The 23,089-nt window shown below is 34.4% G+C and overlaps 2 protein-coding genes across 2 annotated transcripts in view; one reads left to right on the top strand and one right to left on the bottom strand.

Moving 5' to 3' along the window:
- Positions 1–23,089, bottom strand: part of LOC127943185 (V-set domain-containing T-cell activation inhibitor 1-like) — a 164,491-nt gene that overhangs the window by 58,570 nt on the left and 82,832 nt on the right. The window lies entirely within an intron of this gene.
- Positions 2,905–5,765, top strand: LOC127942473 (uncharacterized). Its single transcript, XM_052538187.1, has 3 exons — positions 2,905–3,268; positions 3,491–3,678; positions 5,688–5,765. The coding sequence occupies exons 1-3, from the start codon at positions 2,905–2,907 to the stop codon at positions 5,763–5,765; spliced, it is 630 nt and encodes a 209-aa protein (XP_052394147.1).

Below are 23,089 nucleotides of genomic sequence, written 5' to 3'. Positions count from 1 at the left end.
CCAACACCACAGCAGTAATGACTTTATGAACTACTTTACTTCTAAAATCGATACTATTAGAGATAAAATTATAACCATTCAGCCGTCAGCTACAGTTTCGCATCAGACAGTGCACTATAGACCCCCTGAGGAACAGTTCCACTCATTCTCTACTATAGGAGAGGAAGAATTGTATAAACTTGTTAAATCATCTAAACTTACAACATGTATGTTAGACCCTATACCATCTAAGCTCTTAAAAGAGGTGCTTCCAGAAGTCATAGGTCCTCTTCTGACTATTATTAATTCCTCATTGTCATTAGGATATGTCCCCAAAACCTTCAAACTGGCTGTTATTAAGCCTCTCATAAAAAAGCCACAACTTGACCACAGAGAACTAGTTAATTATAGACCAATCTCGAATCTCCCTTTTCTCTCCAAGATACTAGAAAAGGTGGTATCCTCACAATTATATTCCTTCTTAGAGAATAATGGTATATGTGAGGATTTCCAGTCAGGATTTAGACCGTATCATAGTACTGAGACTGCTCTCCTTAGAGTTATAAATGATCTGCTCTTATCATCTGATCGTGGGTGTATCTCTCTATTAGTTTTATTGGATCTTAGTGCTGCGTTTGACACAATTGACCACAACATTCTTTTGCATAGACTTGAACACTTTGTTGGCATCAGTGGAAGTGCATTAGCATGGTTTAAATCGTACTTATATGACCGCCATCAGTTCGTAGCAGTGAATGAAGATGTATCATATCGATCACAAGTGCAGTATGGAGTACCTCAAGGCTCAGTTCTAGGGCCGCTACTCTTCAAGCTTTATATGTTACCCTTGGGAGATATCATCAGGAAACATGGTGTTAGCTTTCACTGTTATGCTGATGATACGCAGCTCTATATTTCCTCGCAGCCCGGTGAAACACACCAATTTGAAAAACTAATGGAATGCATAGTCGATATAAAAAATTGGATGGCGAGTAATTTCTTACTGCTAAATTCAGAAAAAACAGAGGTGTTAATCATAGGGCCTAAAAACTCTACTTGTAATAACCTAGAACACTGTCTAAGACTTGATGGTTGCTCTGTCAATTCTTCATCATCAGTTAGGAACCTAGGTGTGCTACTTGATCGCAATCTTTCCTTAGAAAGCCACGTTTCTAGCATTTGTAAAACTGCATTTTTCCATCTCAAAAATATATCTAAATTACGGCCTATGCTCTCAATGTCAAATGCAGAAATGTTAATCCATGCATTTATGACTTCAAGGTTAGACTATTGTAATGCTTTATTGGGTGGTTGTTCTGCACGCTTGGTAAACAAACTACAGCTAGTCCAAAATGCAGCAGCAAGAGTTCTTACTAGAACCAGGAAGTATGACCATATTAGCCCGGTCCTGTCCACACTGCACTGGCTCCCTATCAAACATCGTATAGATTTTAAAATATTGCTTATTACTTATAAAGCCCTGAATGGTTTAGCACCTCAGTATTTGAATGAGCTCCTTTTACATTATACTCCACTACGTCCGCTACGTTCTCAAAACTCAGGCAATTTGATAATACCTAGAATATCAAAATCAACTGCGGGCGGCAGATCCTTTTCCTATTTGGCGCCTAAACTCTGGAATAACCTACCTAACATTGTTCGGGAGGCAGACACACTCTTGCAGTTTAAATCTAGATTAAAGACCCATCTCTTTAACCTGGCATACACATAACATACTAATATGCTTTTAATATCCAAATCCGTTAAAGGATTTTTAGGCTGCATTAATTAGGTAAACTGGAACCGGAACACTTCACATAACACCGTACTTTCTACATCATTAGAAGAATGGCATCTACGCTAATATTTGTCTGTTTCTCTCTTGTTCCGAGGTCACCGTGGCCACCAGATCCAGTCTGTGTCCAGATCAGAGGGTCACTTCAGTTACCCGGATCCAGTACGTATCCAGACCAGATGGTGGATCAGCACCTAGAAAGGACCTCTACTGCCCTGAAAGACAGTGGAGACCAGGACAACTAGAGCCCCAGATACAGATCCCCTGTAAAGACCTTGTCTCAGAGGAGCACCAGGACAAGACCACAGGAAACAGATGATTCTTCTGCACAATCTGACTTTGCTGCAGTCTGGAATTGAACTACTGGTTTCGTCTGGTCAGAGGAGAACTGACCCCCCAACTGAGCCTGGTTTCTCCCAAGGTTTTTTTCTCCATTCTGTCACCGATTGGAGTTTCGGTTCCTTGCCGCTGTCGCCTCTGGCTTGCTTAGTTGGGGTCACTTCATCTACAGCGATATCATTGACTTGATTGCAAATTAAAACAGACACTATTTCAACTGAACAGAGATGACATAACTGAATTCAGTGATGAACTGCCTTTGACTGTCGTTTTGCATTATTGGGACACTGTTTTCCAAATGAATGTTGTTCAGTGCTTTGGCGCAATGTATTTTGTTTAAAGCACTATATAAATAAAGGTGATTGATTGATTGATTGATTGAAGATGTGGAGGTTCATCAAACACACACAACACACCACACGAGCAGAGTGAAGAGAAGATGTGGAGGTTCATCAAACACACACAACACACCACACGAGCAGAGTGAAGAGAAGATGTGGAGGTTCATCAAACACACACAACACACCACACGAGCAGAGTGAAGAGAAGATGTGGAGGTTCATCAAACACACACAACACACCACACGAGCAGAGTGAAGAGAAGATGTGGAGGTTCAACAAACTCTGCTTTAGATTCATCTTCAGTGTTGTGTGGAAGGAAACACGACAACAAGATGAAGATCATTCAGCTTCAGTTCTGTGAGTTTTTACATGATAGCAGTATATTTACATGCTTTCTAACTTTATTACAATTATAAATAGTTTTAGGTCATGCATCACAGGGGGTTTACATGAGTACTGTTTTATTTTATTTATTTATTTATCTTACAGATGTATTAATCTGTTGTCAAGCTGCAGTTTCAGATCTACTGACTGATCTGGGATCAAATGTGATCATAAACTGTGATCTTGATGAAAATGAGGTTTATTGGATTTTACTGAAAACAGCAGATCCTCCGACACTGATTCTACGAACATTTCCGACACCAATACCTCCTCATTACTATAATAAAACATTCAGAAACAAATATTCAGTGCAGTTTAAACATCGTCTGGTTATTAATAATGTGACTGCTGATGAATTAGGAGTTTATTACTGTATGAACACACGCACTCCTCCAAAACTCAGTAACAGCACAAGAATATACTTCACCGGTGAGTTCATTTATTAATCCAGTGATCAAGACACTGATGAACACTACTTACATACATAGATGCCATTTTATGCTCAATTTTTTAAGATAATTATATTACTTTTTTGTTTTTAAGTATTACATTTTAGTAAAGTATGTCATCAGTATTTTCATTGCTACAAATCTGCAACCATTGCACTTACAGTACAGTTATAATGACAGACTGTGAACTTTTTCTTTACAGAAACATTTAATCAAACTGAGTGTCACAATCACACAGTTCTGCAGATTATTGATCAGAATCAAACACAGTGGAAGATTATTAGCATCATATCTGCTCTGATGAATGGACTTCTGATCATTGTGGTGATTGGTGAGTTACTTTCAGCCATCTGTAAAAATATCACTATGATACTTTTTCTGTATGCTAAGGTTAGTAAAAATTGTAATTGTGCATTATTTAAGCTTTCGATTTTAAGTTTTTTTTTTTTTTTTTTTTTTTTTTTTTGCTGAATCTTTTTTAAATACAGAATCTAATAAACTGCTCCATTTCTAGGTTTATTGAAATGTTCTGCAGAACAATCCCGACTCGAAGCTGATCAGCAGCAGACACAAGATACAGAACAACATCAGGAGCATTTACACTTCAAAACATGTGAATCCAGCCTCATTACTAAAATTCATTTCTGTCTTGATAATTATTGAGGATTCTTGCTGATCTGTAAATTAGTGCTCCATAACTCTTCATTTTGATTCATATTTGTTCAAATTGATCTGAATATATTGATCTTTCAGTATGACACATGGATCTTTACAAACTGCTCTAAACCTGACGCAGTCATAAACACATGAGTATGGTTTATTGTGTGTATATATATATATATATATATATATATATATATATATATATATATATATATATATATATATATATATATATATATATATATGTATATATGTATATACTTATGTATATAGTTACTTTTTCTTGATGTTCAACCGTGAAACCTCTTCTGCTTTTAAAGAATAGTTGGAAGTCATGAGATTAATGTCAATTAGTTTATTGAACTAACAGCTATTGTTTTATATTTTTCTTCATGTACCTGCCTTTGTATTTTAGTGGGTCTCATAAGTCTATGATCATATTTTGGTGTCGGTAGCATCAAAAAACAAATAAACAACAACAACAACAACAACAACAACAACAACAACAACAAAAACACTCCTGCTTCTGATTTAATTTGTGTTTAGGAAATGTTATGTTTACTTGTTGGTGCCTGTCTTTTGGAAGACTTTGTTTTGGAATTGCTGTATCCATCTGTATCTGTTATTATTTTTTACATTTTTTTTAAGCCTGATTGGTTGAGTTTTTCATGCTGTTGGACCAGGAAGATGCTCGATTTTATAGGATATAGAGAACTCTTTAATATTTTGTTAGTTTATGATTTTTTTTTTTTAGTAATCCATAAAATGACAATAATATAATAAAGTTGGAGAGTGTGAAATGTCATGGTTTGTCATATGAGTGTGTATTCTTTACCTTTGTTTAATAAAATGAAAGTGTGAAGAGTCTGTCTGATGGGAATTTTAAAATGTGTTCAAATAGAAAGTAGTCCCTTAAAACAATATTACACTTAATCATGAAAACAGCATTTTTCTTCAATACCAAAATAATTTCAACATCATTTTAAATAATGTCACACTATTGAGTAATTAAGACTTTATGACTGTATGAACACAAACAAACAATAGTCACCATTTCCATATTCATCACAAATTTAATAAAAAATAAAATGGAGGAAAAAGTAAAAAGTGGTTCTATGAAAATGGCCTGCCATGAGTCACACCTCAAATATGAATTTGCTTCTGTTTTGATGTCATAATTATGAAATTAATATGTATTAATGAAAAATAAAATAAAAATACTAAGTGTGTGTGTGTGTTTAACTCAACTAAACTGAAGTGTTAAACCCAAACCAGAAACATGTTCCACTGGCTTTGGCACTTGACAGCCAACTCTCACCTTTGTCTAGAGTGGAGGTTTAACTGTGAAACGAGTGCAGTGTTTTTCCAACACTTTTATGATTAAGTTCTCACAGTCGTCTTAACCTCAAATGAAAGAGCTACATTTCAGTATGAATGCTTTCAGTGTTTTACCACATTTAGTTCATATTTTTGGCTGGTCTAGCCTGAAAAAATAAGCTTTTTATTAAGCATAAGAAACAACAGACATCAGATCTCATTGATGATTTTAAATATGACATTTAATCATAAGCTTGGTAAACAGAATTGTATGCTTCCCCATTTAAAGAGATATGAGCTCTACTTGCATGACTGGGACAGCTGCCCGAGAGACGTTTGAAAGATGGCCGCCGAGTGAGATGGCTTGTATGAAGGGCACTTGTCTTGGCTGTGTTGTCCGTGGGAGTTTGATTCTGCAGCTTCACCTCACGATCACTATTGCACAGACTCTGTCTCCAAATGACATCATCAGGAACTCAGAGGGCACTTTAAGATAAGCAGAGACCCCTAAGATACAGCCTTGTAGGCCCCACTACACCACATCATTTTAATAATTTGTTGAATTTAATTTTAGTAACACATTATAATAACTTCAATTGATAAGTCATTAACAAACATTATAAATATATAACAAATAATATACAGATTATTTCTTAAGATGTGTAAATAGAGGTCTACACAACAAACAAAGACGAACAAATGAAGAACTGAAAGTTTGCTGACATTTGTAATCAATTCAGTTTACTTGAAATAATCATATTTTAATAATTAAGTAATGTTTACTTAGTTCATTATCTAACACTAATAAGAACATTATCTCATAATTCTATTGATCTATTTAATGATCTGTTGAGCAATATAATGCCTGATAATGATTTATAAATTAAAGTTATTATAAAGTGTTACTTCATTTTTTTCCAGTGGGTTCCAGTCATTTTCTTGCTTTTTTCCTCCTTATGAACAACAACTTTTGGTACATGATAAAAGCTCCTTGTGGTTTCTCAGTTTGATCAATTTAAGCAACCACAAGTGAAACAAATGATTTGCATTTTGGGATTGTGATAGTGTTTATATGAAGAAAATCACTCCATCTGCATTTCGCACCACAGCAACGCAGTGATGTCAGTGATGTGCAAACAAGTTATACAAAAGACAACAAGATCAGCGCTTAAAAAGAGCAGAGCATCATAACTTCTATAGAATGCTGTTGTCTCTGCTGTAAACTCCCAAATATACAAATAATTATTCATCAAATCTAATTTACCTGCAGCCAGTAGTCCTCTCCCCAGTGTGTGCCCCTGCGCTTCAGCCCGCTGACGCCCGTGTGTTAATGTGCCCCTGCTAATACTCTAGTGAGAGTTAGTCGACATGTAGTTTCAATTTATGAAGTAAATTTATATATAGTTAGAAGGATATATTAAGTAGAGTATAAAAATAAAGTGTAACCCAGTGTTTTATTTTAGAATGGAGGTTCATGATTTGTAAAAAAGAAGGAACTTGAAAATCAGGGTTAAAGCAATGAGTGCATTTTGAACACAGATTTTTATGCACTCAGTAACTGATTTTATTCATTTTTAACCATAAATCTTCTGTTGCACATGTTCAATGAAGTAATGAGGCCCTTCGTTATTGAGGTCGTGGATCATTCTGTTACAAAACAGTGTGTACAATGCTGTCAAAGACTTCCTCTTCTTCATTTCTTTCTTGTCTCCTTCACACATGCAGTGTGAAGGGAACCAGATTTTATATTGAAGTGATCAAGACAACATGAAGATCATACAGCTTCAGCTCTGTAAGTTACAAATGATGGATATTTTTTAACATACATTCACCAACTTTGCAAATGTTATTATAAACTTTATTATAAATTGTTTAATTCTTCACACAGTGGTATCGATCTGTTGTCAAGCTGCAGTTTCAGATCTACTGACTGATCTGGGATCAAATGTGATCATAAACTGTGATCTTGATGAAAATGAGGTTTATTGGATTTTACTGAAAACAGCAGATCCTCCGACACTGATTCTACGATCATTTCCGACACCAATACCTCCTCATTACTATAATAAAACATTCAGAAACAAATATTCAGTGCAGTTTAAACATCGTCTGGTTATTAATAATGTGACTGCTGATGAATTAGGAGTTTATTACTGTATGAACACACGCACTCCTCCAAAACTCAGCAACAGCACCAGAATATACTTCAACCGTGAGTTCATTTGCTCTGTAGTAATAAAACATCCTTATTATCAATTTAATTATTTATATTTGGTATTTATTACTAAAGTTTTATTAAAACACATAAAGATGAATAAGATATAGATATTTAATTCAGTTCTCCAAATCTGCATCATTGTCACTGATCTCCAGTAAAAGACTGACAGTAACAGACTGGAAACTTTCATTACAGAAACTCAACGGACTGAGTGTCACAATCACACAGTTCTGGAGTTTATTGATCAGAATCAAACACAATCACAGATTATTATCATCATATCTGCTCTGATGAATGGACTTCTGCTCATTCTGCTGATCGGTGAGTTATTCTTAAATCAAATTAGTAAATTTAATAAACACTAGTGGTGCTGTCTGAAAATATCAATATGATGCTCTTCTGCAGTACGGAGGTGAAAATATTTTTCATTACTTAGTCTTTTGATTGTTATTTTGGCATGCATCTCTCTCCATATATATATTGTTAAACCTTAAAAATAATGAATCTGAATTGTGTTTGATTCTTAGTTTTTGCTGTTGGAAAAACAGAACGGATGGAAAAACATGATGTTGATCTGAAGACAAAAGTTACATATCGGCCTTAAGGTGTAAAACTATTACAAGTACAATAAGGTAAATATGTTAAAATATTAAAATCATTACTAAATTATTTAGGAATACTAACGGTTTTTATTTCTATAAGTTCAAAAAAAACTATAGTAGACTTTTGTTCAGTTTAATTTTGGTTTAACTGCGGCTGAAATGTTAACTGTTTTCCTCATTACTCTTTCAGTTCGCCGCGGTGGACTTTACTTTAAAAGATAGTCATCAAGTCAACAGCATCTGTGTGTGATTATATAACATGTTCTTATATGATGTGAATTATCCTGAAAAATGAATAGTTATATATATATATATATATATATATATATATATATATATATATATATATATATATATATATATAATTTAGAACATTTCTGTATAGACATAAAACTTGCATACAAATGACTATTCAGTAAATATTACTAAATATTGATTATTTGAATGAAATTGTATATTTCCACAATTATCAGCCAGTGAAATACAGTTTAGGAGTTTACACAGACACACATTAAGCATCATTGTTGGATTCATTGTATAGGCCTTAACATTTATTAAGTTATCACATCTGATGTTAAGTTTTTGATCTGATTCATTTGCAAATAGCCTTTAAAATAGTTTTGTATGTAACGATAAATTAACTGAAAAGAGGTCAAAGACTTCTAGACATTATTCTTATTAATGGTTAATTCTCAATGTTATATTTTTAATGATGATATTTGTTAAAATGGTAAAATGTTATTTTGTGGGAAAGGAATTTTTTGTAAGGATTTTTTTGTAACTTTAATTAGTTTTTGCTCTATATAATGCTGTTTTTTCTGTATATAGTTTTTCTGTATAACACTTTGTGTTCAGAAAAAAAGAAAAGAAAAGAAGAAAAAGAAAAACGTTACAGATTTCATAAATATTCAGGGCTCAATGGTAAAATTTCTACTTGTTCAGTCGGGCCATGGCTACAATTTTTTACTCTCCCTGCCAACATTTTCACTGGCCTTTGCACTAAATAAGCAAATAAACAAATAAAATTGTTGTTTTCACCCATTTTGTCTTGCATTTTATTATACACTATAAGCTGATATGACACCATAATTTTACAATACTCGATTCCTATTTCGATGCCACAGCAAAAACTACTAGCCTAAGAAATACAAAGTAAAAAAAATATTAAAGTGAATATTCAGTAAAAAAAAAAAAAAAAGGTCAGTTAAAAATTTAAGAACAAATATACACATTATAAGCAATAGCACAAATAATTAAATATAACAAAGTTACAAATTAAACAATGTTTTACGTTTTCAGGTTTGTAGGTGTTGAATAAAATTACTGATAAACTCAACTGAAGTGCTAAACCAAAACCATGAATGTGTGTCACTGGTTTACTCACTTGATCGTCTGACAGCCAACGACAAACAGCGTCTGTCACCTTTGTCTCGAATGGAGGATTTCTAAAACCTTTATACTTTTATGTATCTCACTTTCTTTATGTCAAATTGAAACCACTGCCATACTTCATGACACGATGTGTGTGTTGTAAAAAAGTTCATTTATTTCAGTAATTCAACTTAAATTGTGAAACTCGTGTTTTAAATAAATTCAGTGCACACAGACTGAAGACTAAACATTTTTAGTGAATTGTTGGCCTTCTGGAAGTTCTGTTAATTTACTGTACATTTACTCAATACTTGGTAGAAGCTCCCTTTGCTTTAATTACTGCCTCAATTCAGTGTGGAACAGCTGAATTTATTGACCCGCCCTGGAAACATTTGGGACAATTTGATCAATATTTTTCATTGCGCCAACCTCTTTCCACATCACACACTGTGCACAAATCAACAGTTAGTTCAATCCACGTGCGTCCGATAAAGCTCACACAAAATTCATAATACACAATATGCATGCGTACAATCGATTCAATATAACGTTGTACTCAATGATCAATGAACTTTAATTGAATGGACTCCTCTTACATACCAACATTAAGTAGGAAGAGTGAGAGAAAATAAGTGCGTCTTTCCTCGCCAGCGTCCATCCGCAAACTGAGGATGACATAACTCACGCAGTCCAAACCATAGCGCGCAACACCGATAAATGTCTCACACAACAAACACCCCAACCGATAGTTCCCAACCACAAAGAAAAATAGTTTTGGGAAGTTCATCATACAAACCCAAGACACAATCAATACTTTTCTCTTCCCAACTTGCTACAGAAGCCCAGGTTTCTTTGACTGTGGCCTGTTTGGTCTGTTGTTTCTTATCTTCCTCTTGACAATACCTTATAGATTCTCTCTGGGGTTCAGGTCTGGTGAGTTTGCTGGCCAGTCAAGCACACCAACACAATGGTCTTTTGGCAGTGTGGGCAGGTGCCAAATCCTGCTGGAAAATGAAATCAGCATCTTCAAAAGCTGGTCAGCAGAAGGAAGCATGAAGTGCTCCAAGATTTCTTGGTAAACGAGTGAAGTTACTTTGGTCTTCAAAAAAACACAATGGACCAACATCAGCAGATGACATTACACCCCAAATCATCACAGACTGTGGAAACTTAACACTGGACTTCAAGCAACTTCCTCCAGACTCTAGGACCTTGGTTTCCAAAAGAAATACTAAACTTGCTCTCATCTGAAAAGAGGACTTTGGACCACTGGGCAACAGTACAGTTCTTCTTCTTCTTCGCCCGTGTAAGACCCCTCTGATGTTGTCTGTGGTTCAGCAAATTCCTTGACACTTCTGTGTGTGGTGGCTCTTGATGCCTTGACCCCAGCCTCAGTCCATTCCTTGTGAAGTTCACTCAAATTCTTGAATTGATTTTGCTTGACAATCCTCATAAAGCTGTGTTTTTCTCGGTTCGTTGTGCATCTTTTTCTTCCACACTCTTTCCTTCCACTCAACTTTCTGTTAACATGATTGGATTAGAGGTCTTCATGGGTCCAAAAATTCATGTCCAAACCTGAAAGAGAACTGTACTACAGCGAACTGACCTGAACTATTATTTCAAAAGTTGGACCCGGACCCGTGTAGATCCGAAAAATGGCTACCCGAACCCGATGCGGACCCGTATTTTGTTTGAATAGACCTGGACCTGGACCTGTCTATTATTTGTCAATAAATCTAACACAATTTAACACAATTTGAGAGTCATAGGAAACATTCATGTGACAGTTCACCTCACATTTTGTTGCTGATTTGAAATATATTAAATATGAGTGTGTCAAGTCTGCAAGCATTATTGAGATTTGAACTTTTATTTACTGCTATGTCACAAAGTAGGAACAGGAACTCAAAATGACACTTAAAACATAAAACATAGAAATAAAATAAACTTATATAGAAAATAATGATCTGATTGCCCACTGCACACAAAACTATGCATGGCAGGCTATCTGACTTAACTAAACAAACATAAAACATCTTGAAGTGTGCACTCTGTGCCTTGCCCTAAACAAAAAAAAAAAATTAAATATTAAATGCTAAATATGCAATGCAACAAAATAAAACAAAAAAGGCATGAGCGCTCTAAGCTGTGTTTGTCTTTATCTTTAATAATGTGGTGCTTAGAGGTCTAGTAGGGCTCCTTTAATTTTAATGCTTGGCCTACATGTTGCTATTCAGAAACAGCAAAGCATTTACACTAGCAGTGCTGAGTCAGGTCCGACGATTCTCCACCGTGCGACCAGAGATGCTGAAGGCTGACTCACATCTCACACTAGATGCAGCCACACAACGTATTTTTATTTCCAGTTGTACCATTGATGGAAACATAGTTTGGTTTTGTTTCCAAAAACTAATAATGTCTTTATCCTCGATGTCAGGCCACTGGCTAAAGTGTTGCACTGGTTGTAGCTCTTTTAGGGAAGCTGGCCAACTCTCCACGTGCACTTTCATATATTTCCTCTCTCTCTTTAGTGTTGAACATCTGAAGCTGCTTGAATTTTGGCCAGAGCAGCGCAGCAAAACATTTAATGGATAATAATAATAATTCTTTTTTATAGAGCACATGTACATATACAGGCAATCTGTTAGAAAATTAGAAGAGTAATTATTAGACACTTACCTGTGTTTCAGTATCCTGAGCAGTACTGGATCAGCTTGGGACTGTGAGTCTCATCAGCCTTTTTTTTTTTTTTTTACAGAGTTGATTGTACAATATTTTGAGCCACTGAGCTCTTCAGTTGCCTGCTTAAAAGGCTACAGAAATTGGACGAGTATCTGAAGAATGTATTTGGATATGTGACTCATGCGATGCATCTCTCCTCATTCAAGAAGAATGGACTGAATGTCTTCAAATGCATTAAGCACAGATTTGACCATCTCCAGTTTAGTATTACATCTTGTTTCACATTCTTCTTTCAAAGATTGCTTAAGTCATAGCTGTAATCATCAATCTTCATCACCTTCCTTAGACTTCTTAAAGGTGTGCTTCAGCACTGTATTCAGTACGTGTGTTATACAGCTTTTGTGCATCCATCAGGAGAGCACTGCCTGCACATTTGCACCTTGGTCACTGACAAACACAAGCCTGTCGATCTCATCTGGGACCAGACCAAATTCACCTAGTTGCTTGAGCAGTTCTGTCTTCAGGTTTCTATATAATGCAGTGTGATGCAGGTGTAACTGACCTTCCTCTGGTCATCTGTCCACATATCTGTGGATGCTCCGCATGCCATTCCTTCAGCTGTGGCTTTCCTTTCTTTCGGCAGGAGCTCTGTTCTGAGACGTTAATATTTATTCTGTGTGAAACGAGACACCATCACACGAGATGGAAGTAAGTCCATCACATTACACCGGCCATGTGTTCCCGTGTCTAATATTGTCTGCGCCAAGTCAGTGAACGCGGGAGTTTCAAACATGCTGAAGGCCCTTAAATCCTTTACGCAGTGCATTTTTCCAAAATTGCATCCTGTGCTTTTTTTGGAACTACGCCCAATCTAAGAAAATATTGGGTCAAAACATTTTTACTACATGACCTGGTGTGCTTTAAAAGATGCGATGTGCCAGTTTTTGCTTAATCAAACTTCAACAGTGTGTCACTTTTTTCTGATGTTTGTCTACAATATGCATGACAGATGCCCAGACAGAAGAGGTGCCCGGAGGTTTAAACTCTTTATACTCGTTGTTTTTGAGCTTTTTCGCACATTGCTCATGAACGTATCCATTATTACCATTATCACTTACATTAACTCTGAGTCTGCACGCTCGGCTTCTAACGGCAGAGAGAGAGAGAGAGAGAGAGAGAGAGAGAGATTCCTTTTTACTTTTTTTTGGCTCACACTTTTCTTTTCCTAATTTTACAAGTTGAAAGTTACAAAAAAGACAAGCAGTATCTGATCACGGCCAGGTGTTCTCCGAGTCCCATGACTACTATCGCACGGGTATTACACACAATGTTAAACAGACCCGGGACCCGAAGTAATAGATTAGGACCCGACCCGGACCTGGCTGTCATTTAAAATATAGACCCGGACCCGTACAGGTCCCGGGTCGACGGTTCTCGTGTTCACTGTGAAGACCTCTAGCTTGGATACAGCACTCTGTGAACAGCCAGCTTCTTAGTCAATGAATGTTTGTGACTTACCCTCCTCGTGAAGGATGTCAATGATTGTCTTCTGGACAACTGTCAGGTCAGCAGTCTTCTCCATCATTGTGTAGTGAACCAAGCTGAGAGATCATTTTAAAGGCTCAGGAAACCATTGCAGGTGTTTTGAGTTGATGAGCTGATTGACATGTCAATATATTCTAATTTATTGAGATTGTTTTTTATTAAATGTAAGCCAAAATCATTACAATTAAAAGAAGCAAATACTTAAACTACTTCAGTCTGTGTTCATTTGAATTATTTAATACCAGAGTTTCACAATTTGAGTTGAATTACTGCAACAAAATGAACTTTTTCAGGACATTCTAATTCATTGAGAAGCACCTGTATTTACATATTCAATATTAGACCATTAGAAAACATGTAAAGCAGCTTCACACTTGATAATGAAGTTTTTATGTCTGTGAATGTGCATTACATTTTCTTTCATTAACTGATGTTCAAAAATGTTCAAACTTATTCCAGATTTTTAGTCTAAAGTTTTAAAAAAAAGCAAAAGACCTGAATGATGTTCAGTGTAAAACATCCATCTAAACAATTCAGCTTTGGAATATGTGTATTTCTGTTATTACATATTCACAGCTGATCTTCATTTAGTTAACCCTTTATTTAGTTAACCTTATTAACCCTGTGTCTATCAGACTTGGAGTGATGGGTCATTCTTGAACGATTCGTTCATTTTGAATGAATCTTTAATGTGCCTGAATGAACGAGTCGTCTCGTGAAGTGATTCATTCAGTCGAGCACGCGCAGCATCCTATAGGTTCTGTACTGAAATTAGTTCATCTCTTTTGAGTCTTCAGGTTTTTTTAGTCGTTCTTTCATCTTTCACTTCCATGAGCTTTAACCTATGCAATCTGAGTCAGAAAGAGTTAATAATAATAATAACCAACACTTTATTACATTTGTTACAGCATCCAGTGTATGGAAAATAACCATCATGAGATAAATTAACACATTTATAAACTGTAAATGTGTATTAAATGTTTTGTATTAAATGTACATTTTTAAATGTTCATAAAATTGTTAAAAACAATCTTGATGTTTTGAGCAGCTGCATTCCTCTAGGTCAAAGATGAAAAAATGGGATTTACAATAAAAAGTCATCTACAAAGATGTTGGACTTGAGTTTATTTATTAATGAGCAACGTCTCTTTTTAGTGAATGTGCATTTTTTTTTTTTTCATGTTAACAACATTTAAGCACATTTTAGCATTTCATAATTTTAATATAAACATAAAAGGATATATAAAGAAAGACGAAACAAAATCAATTTAATATTGTCAAACAACATGAGAGAGAACACTTGTCGTAGAGAATAAGACATCAACATGTTGACAGACAATTTCTACTAGCTTTCTTTAGCTTTCTTTAGCTTCAGCTTTTTCTGTTATACAATAAGAACAATGCATGTGTGAATACTTAAAAAATAAAAATAAACAAAAACGTGTATTTTCCAGAGAGGACCGATGAAACCTGTTATTAACCTGTTAAATTATGCAAAAAGTAAATAATAACAACATAGATAGTGGGAATATTATGTATATACATTTATGGCACTGTTTCTACTTCAGTAGAAACGGAAGAGAATGAGTCAGTTTGTGTTTTATTAACTCTTCTTATATAGGCTATAAAAATACAAATAAATAATACAGGTGTTACAATGTAAACACAGAGCAAAGGAAATGATGTCATCACATTGATTTTTTTTCCTCGGTTTTCTGGATTATTTGAGTTGTTTCCTTTTTTTGCTGCTGCATCTGCGACAGAAATGTAAAAAAAAAAAAAAAAAAAAAAAATACATCACTGTGATAAAGGCGATAGATCAGTCTGTAATTTATAAACAGCAGCATTCATACTGGAACATCACAATCCTTCTTCCATTTAGATTTGATAAAACTTTTTATATGAAATTAAGCTACAAATTACACTACAATTTAAGCAACCAGTTTTACACACCTTCAATGTGCAGACGCACAATCTTCTCTGTAGAATGAGATGGGGTTGTGATGTAGCAGATGTATTGTCCTGCATCAGTGTGTTGAAGATTGATGAGTTTGATGGAGAAGTTTCCTCTCTGATACTCCTGAAGGAAAGTTTCAGTTCTGTTCTTGTACTGTGGGTCCTGTAACTCTACTGAAACTTTACCTTCAACTACATCAAACACAATCTTGCTGTTATTGTGTCTCCAGTGCACAGCAATGTCTTGAGGTTTAAGATCATGTTCAGTTGAAGAACACGGCAGGACGACAGAACCACCAATAAACCCCTCGACTGTTTCCTGAAGACACACTGAAATCACACACACACTGTAAACACACAGCATGATTTTAAGTCTTGTTTAGTTTGTTCAGTTGCTCACCTTTGTTCATCAGCACTGGAATCACAAACACACAGATGAAGCAGAAGCTGCAGAAACAGAACAACAAATGTTAATATATAATAAATTCTCACAACTCAAGCAATATTGTGACATTCGTATAACCAATAATTTTGACCCATATGATCTATTTTTGGCTATTGCTACAAATATACCCCAGTGACTTAAGACTTAAGGTTTTGTGCTCCAGGGTCACATATAGGGCTTTCCCTTTACCCTAAAAATAAATGAATAAATACAAAATAAAATAAAAACTTAACTCTGTATAATTAATAAGATATTTTCCTATTGGGGACAAAAAAATAAAAAATAAATAAATAAATAAAAAATAAAAAAATAATATATATATATATATATATATATATATATATATATATATATATATATTTTTTTTTTTTTTTTTTTTTTTTTTTTTTTGTCCCCATTAGGAAAATATCTTATTAGTAATACAAGAAAATTTTAAAATTTTCTTGTATTACTATATTTGTAGGGATATTTAGTCCCCATAACGTAGTGAATACCAGCACACACACACACACACACACACACACCATACCTGTCAAGTATCCCGTTTTGGCCGGGAAAGTCACGTATTTTACCCTTCTTTCCCGCCGTCCTCCCGTATTAGTATTTTCCCGTAAATCTCCCGTATTTTTTTTTTATTTATTTTTTTACCTGCGTTATTAATAAAATAATAATAATAAAAACATTCCCAATCTGAGCTCTGTCACTAGTCTCGCGATTACTCCCACCTGTAGTAGCCTGTCCTGTCGCGAGGGGTGTGTGAGGTCAGATGACATGAGTTATAACGTGGGAAAAACAACAACAACAAAAGAAAAAACAGAGACGGATGATGGATGCTACGATAGAGAGTGAAGGCACACCTGCCAAAGAACCAAAACCCATATGTAAATACCAGGATAAATGGGACAGCGAATTTACTTTTTTAAAGAATGCAAAGTCTGCAACAAATTGGTACAACAACTCACTAAAAGAGTAAAAGAAAAGTTATGTGAAATGAAAAGAAAAACTGTTAAAGAAAAGCAATATGAAATGAAAAGAATGTGTGGAATTAAAATAAAATGTAAATGTAAAGACATCAATGTTAAATTAACAGAAAATATGCAAATAAGCCTTTAAATAAATGCTCTTCATATATACCCTTTTGTGTTTTCATTTGGGCTATAACACCTGTCTTAAAATGTAAGGGATACTGGAGCTTTGTTGGGGTGGTGGGACTGCTCGCAATGGGCGCTGGAAAATTTCCCTTATTTTCAAATCCAAAACTTGACAGGTATGACACACACACACACACACTTTTAAGGAATGATAATCACATTTAAGTGCTTAAACGCAGACTCTGCAAGGTAATTGTAGGTGTACTGTATAAAAGGGTCAAGGAGAAGTCCCTGCCAGCTGTTTGCTGCCTGGTCAATGTCAAATAAATGATTAAAAATTACAAATTTTAATTAATATAGTTAGACATGAATTCAGTAAAGATTATTGTATTTATTAACACAAAAAAAATGAATGATGATGAGATAAGGAGGCTTGCCCAAATGGTTCACCTGTGTTGTGCTGAATTTAAACTCTTTGACAGAAATCAACTTCCCTTTCTTTGGGCTGATATCTAAGCGGCTAAATTGACTGAAAATGTTTTTTTTTTTTTTTTTTTTTTTTTTTCATTTTTATGTAGTTGCTTGTTAAATGAGCACACTGTTTACTATTTTTGAAATTAAATTGAAAAATAATGAGAAAAATTCTGCATAGTTTTTATGTTTATGATTTTTATTTTATTTTATTATGTATTTATTTATTTTTTTAAGTGATAACACAATAATAAATGGGTCAGCAGTTAATCCAAGTTAGGAATTATTTTTGCAATACTTTCAGAATTTAAAATAATATAAATAATACTTATATCCCATGGAACAGTTAAGTGGATTCCTACAACAATCTGGATATATTAGAAAAAAATACAAATAAATAATAATAATAAATAAAATAAAATAAATCCAAATAAATAAATAAATCCAAATAAATAAATGCATACAGTTAAATGAAATGATATATTTATAAAATATTATTTATATATATATATAGTGTTATTAAAATATATATGTATATATTTTATTTTAATATATATATATATATATATATATATATATATATATATATATATATATATATATATATATATATATATATATATATATATATATATATATTTTTTTTTTTTTTTTATTATTGTTTTAATAAATATTCAGAAAATTTGTCACATCTAAATAAGTTACAACTTGCCATTAAAGTTTCTTGAAGGGCAACATCTTCACCCATTTTACCCTCAATGTAAAACCTTAAATCCACCATATAACACCAGGACACAAAAGACGGTAATCCAGAATGCTAATGCTAGTTGTTAGCAACTAAATCAAGATAATATTCAAGACAACTAAACCCTGCCTATGAACCTGATAAGCTATCATAAACCATTTCATGTTTACTGTAAATTTGACATGTAAAATAGTTTCCTTTTCTAGTTTAAATAAAGAATCTGAAAACTGAAACACAGCAGGCTGAACACAAATACGAGCACACACACCATTAGGCCCTCATTAAGGAAGTATGACACATTTATTCAAACTGTTTTTCATTCTGAACTCATCAAACGTACCTGTTCATCGTGGTGACCCAATATTATCAATATGTTTTCTTTGAATATATTACACAGAAATATTTCTGAAATCAGGGTTATATAGTACTTTTTCAGCAGAACGTACTGTGAATCTTCCACTTCCGTAAGCTACGGACACTACGGGACTACGTCATACTGTAACTGACATCAACAGTAACCAGGTGAAATGGTCAGAACACATTTTCCTCAGTTTATTCATGACCCCTTAGACACAAGTTTTGTTTTCATACGTTTTAACATGTATTCTGATCTTCTACTGAATTCTCAACATTATTAATCAAACCCGTTTTCTGATTTCAGTCATCGTATCTCTACTGATCTGAACTTTAGTTCATCAATGAGAAAACAACATGCCATAGCTTTGATCTATTTCTCATTTTCATTGGTTAGACTCCAAAATATGTGATAGTTTCACTGAACAACACTATAATTATATATATATAGTAATAAAAAATAAGCTGGTCTTTTCAGCAGGTATAGCTGTAGGTGACATTAAAAATAAATAAATACCTGTTTTCTTTTTATGTATCTGGGCTCAGTCCAGAAGCGATCTGCTTCATAGTTCCTCTCTCCTGTTTTCATTCTAGCAAGACTTATAGAGACTCAGTTATCATGATCTCTGAAAATCCAAGACGTGCAAGGACTGTTTTCAGACGAGCGCTGAGTGGCCAGGTGTCTTAAAAATTCACCATCATGTCTTGAGTTATGATTTCTATCAGCAGTTATCTCATTCAGACATAGAAAAACTGAAAGACAATAAAAAAATCTCTCAATCTCCTAACCTAGTCATGAATTTGTCATGCAATCTATGTTTGTTTGTAGACATAGTTCAGTTGTGTGTGTAGCTTGTTTTTAGTCTGCTGAACTTTTTGAAATTTATTGACACACAGACATTTGTTTTACTTTATACAGCTATATTATTTTATTTTACAAAGTTATAATGTGAATAGATTTCAGATTCAAGGGGATTTAAGTGCCTTTTGGCATCGTGAAAGTCTTTAAATATCTAGAGCAGTGGAACTATTAAAATAAGACAACACACAATAAATAAAGAAAGAAGAAGAAAGAAGAAGAAAGTATGATAAAATCACTGAGATCACCCCCGGCGGCAAAGTACTGAACCTGTGTCTACCTGATTATAGATCAGCTCAGATCAGTTCTATACATTTTTTGACATTTGTATAATTAAAAGGAAGAGTAGTTTTAGTCTCTGTAACACTTTAGAATAGGTAACACTTGTTGACTATTAACTACGACATTTCTCTCAATAAAGTCTTAATTTGCTGCTTATTAATAGTTAGTAAGGTAGTTGTTAGGTTTAGTTATTGGGTAAGATTAGGGATGTAGAATAAGTTCAAGTTCAAGCTACGGTTTCAGATCTTGATTTGGAAATGAATATGAGCAGAAACTGTGATCTCGATGAAAAGGTTTATTGGATTTTACTGAAAGCACCAGGGGTTTCATTTATAAAACTCTTGTAGATTTCATTCTAAAAGTGCACGTATGCACAAAGGTTTTTGCTTATTCCAGAAACTATGAAAAAATCCTTTTTTAAACCGAGTCAGGGGAAGATTGTGCGTACGTGCATCTCCACCACGACTCATCCTCAAAATCACCTTATGGAGCTTACAACACCTAGTTTTATTATGCATAACCTCATCTGCATATAATTTCCATGTATACTCCCATCCACATGACACTATGTTTAACACCATCAAAGGTTCAAGACATTTAGGGAATATGAGACACATTATCTGGTCTGCGGTGATCACAGGTAATCACTTCTGCACAGATTTTGCTCATCTCAAATGTGTCTATTGGCAGCTTTCATTGGCCAAGACCCGCCCATAAGGCCGTCTGACTGACATCTCAAACAACCAATCAGCTGTTTACATGATGCCTTTCTTCTTGACTCCATGGTATCTTTGCTTCCAGACGGGACATTAAAAGAACGTGATACACGTCTCCTGGAAATAATGTATAATTCAACCAATCCAAAGATGACTTCAGAATTCCTGAAGTGTTTCCACTTTTGTGTACCATATGCATCAGACGTTTATCTGAGGCTGAGACTAATGTTGGAGTAACTGAAGCACTGAATGAGTTGAGAAAAAAAAAATATATATTTTGATATATTATATATTTTATAGATTATATATTTTATCTTTTGCCTTATTTCGATTCGGGCTGTTAGGCATTTCTGAAAGTAAGTTTTGATTTAGTAACTTTCTGCTCTAGCAGTGGACTGTTTCAGATGGTTCAGTCCGATCCAGTTCACAAAAAAAAAAAAAAGAAAAAAAAGAAAGAAAGATTCATTTGTGAACCAAACACTCCAGACCATTAGCATTAATCTGTCCTATGGAATTGCAACACTGTATATTAAATCAATATATTAAAATATGAATGAATGAATGAATGAATGAATAATAATCAAGACCCAGTAAATATTAAAAGAATAAATGAACTAATAAATGAGTATTTCTCTGGAAACTACATTAGCTTATGTATAATTGCATCCCCCCCCCCACACACACATTTATTTCTTCATTTATAAATGTATTTCCTTATTAGTTTATACTGCATATGTATTTATGTCAACATTTAAATAATTTCACTTTTTGTTAATTTATTTTCACATTTATTTATACATTTATTTGTCCATGTGGTAGTTAGAGGTAGTGGTTGAACGACTGGTGAGAGAACATTTGTGAAATAGTAGCTTGCTGCTGCAGGTGGTTTTAGTCCAACCAGCAGGGAGCGATCATTCCCTGGCTTACAGTTTTTGCCCATCGCTTGAACACTATAAACCCATGCTTAGACTAAAGTAACACAACTTGAAGCTTTTGTTACCATACCTCAAACACAACCCTTACCTTAAACAAAAGCACTGCTTTGCACTCTAGTTGCAATTCTGCAACACACTTACTCCTTTATGCAACACACTTGGTCCTGCATACTACACTCTATTTCATACATAAGACACTTTGTTCAAAAATGAAATCTCAGAGTGCCATTTGGAAAACACATGTATCCAAAATACAAAACACATCGGGTAATTGCTACCACTCAAATACACAACTGAAGGCACTTACTTGCAAAACTGAACACCAATCAGCCAGCTACAAAAAGCCTTCAGTTTAGCCATTTCAAGAACTTTACAAGCATGGATGGAGGGAGAGCAAGAGGAAGAGGAAGAGGAGGAGGAAGAGCAGGAAGAGGAAGAGGAGGAGGAAGAGCAGGAAGAGGAGGAGGAGGAAGAGGATGATATAAGAGCAACTTTGGTGGACCATGTCATCAACCATGGCCTGACTGAGGGAAGCTGCAGGTAATGGACCTGTGGTGACATTCAGGTGACAGCAATCCATGGATGGTTTCGACGTGCAACGGGATATTTTCCCCGGTGCCTGCTTGCAATGTCGATGAGGCCAACAGACGGCGGAATCTATGAGCCCACGAATGCACAATTGCCATGATTTTCTGTGTTTACAGTATAGTGTTTTTTATATCATATATATTTTTTTGCTTTATCTGAATTCATGTTACTGCAATGTACAGTGCTGCAATGTACAATATTGAGCAGGCCTATTTTTTTTGGTTGTTTGAAAATATTCCTTCTGAATAAACAGTGAAAATCAAAGAAAATCTAAGTGTTTTCTATAAAGTAGACTAGTGTGTTCCCCCTGATCTGAAAGTGTATGCATATGATGCAAGTATGTGTCATTTTGTCATCCGAGTTATATTTTGACAAAGGAATGTTAGGTTTTGATAGTAGAGCTTCAATTTGACACAGATGTGAATGGTATATTTTCCAGTGTTTTGTCATGTTTACTTGTGTGTAGAGTTTTGGCACAATGAGCGAAGTTTTGCATGTGTTCAAAATGTGTTCAAGCAACGGGCAAAATCTGTAAATGAGTGCAAACGTACTAGTGTAATGACGCAGACTTTATCCTGTAAAAAAGAGCTTCCTGGATGAGGCAATAATAATAATAATAATATTTTAAAAAACATTACAATAAAGTATAAGAACAATTAAGCTGAAGAGTTTCATTACATATTTTTTACACTTAATGTAAAAAAAAAAAATTGTGTGCATTTAGACAAATTCTCAGTTGCCAATAATATTACATCCATGATGATCCTAAAAATTCACACAAGTTTTATTATAACAAACTGCTTCAAAATATCATCCCGTCAAAACTGAAAATTAAGACATTAAAGCACATTTGATTAGAGATAATATCCACTCGCCCTCACAGTGTTATTTTTTGTGTTTGTGTTGCTTTGGGACTTTTGTCATACTTCCTGTTTTCTGTGCCATGTTTGTAGTTTTTTGT

Source organism: Carassius gibelio, chromosome A22 (assembly GCF_023724105.1).
Source record: "Carassius gibelio isolate Cgi1373 ecotype wild population from Czech Republic chromosome A22, carGib1.2-hapl.c, whole genome shotgun sequence".
Lineage (NCBI taxonomy): Eukaryota > Metazoa > Chordata > Actinopteri > Cypriniformes > Cyprinidae > Carassius > Carassius gibelio.
Note: the sequence above shows the minus strand (reverse complement) of the source record. Positions and strands in the feature narration are given on the sequence as shown.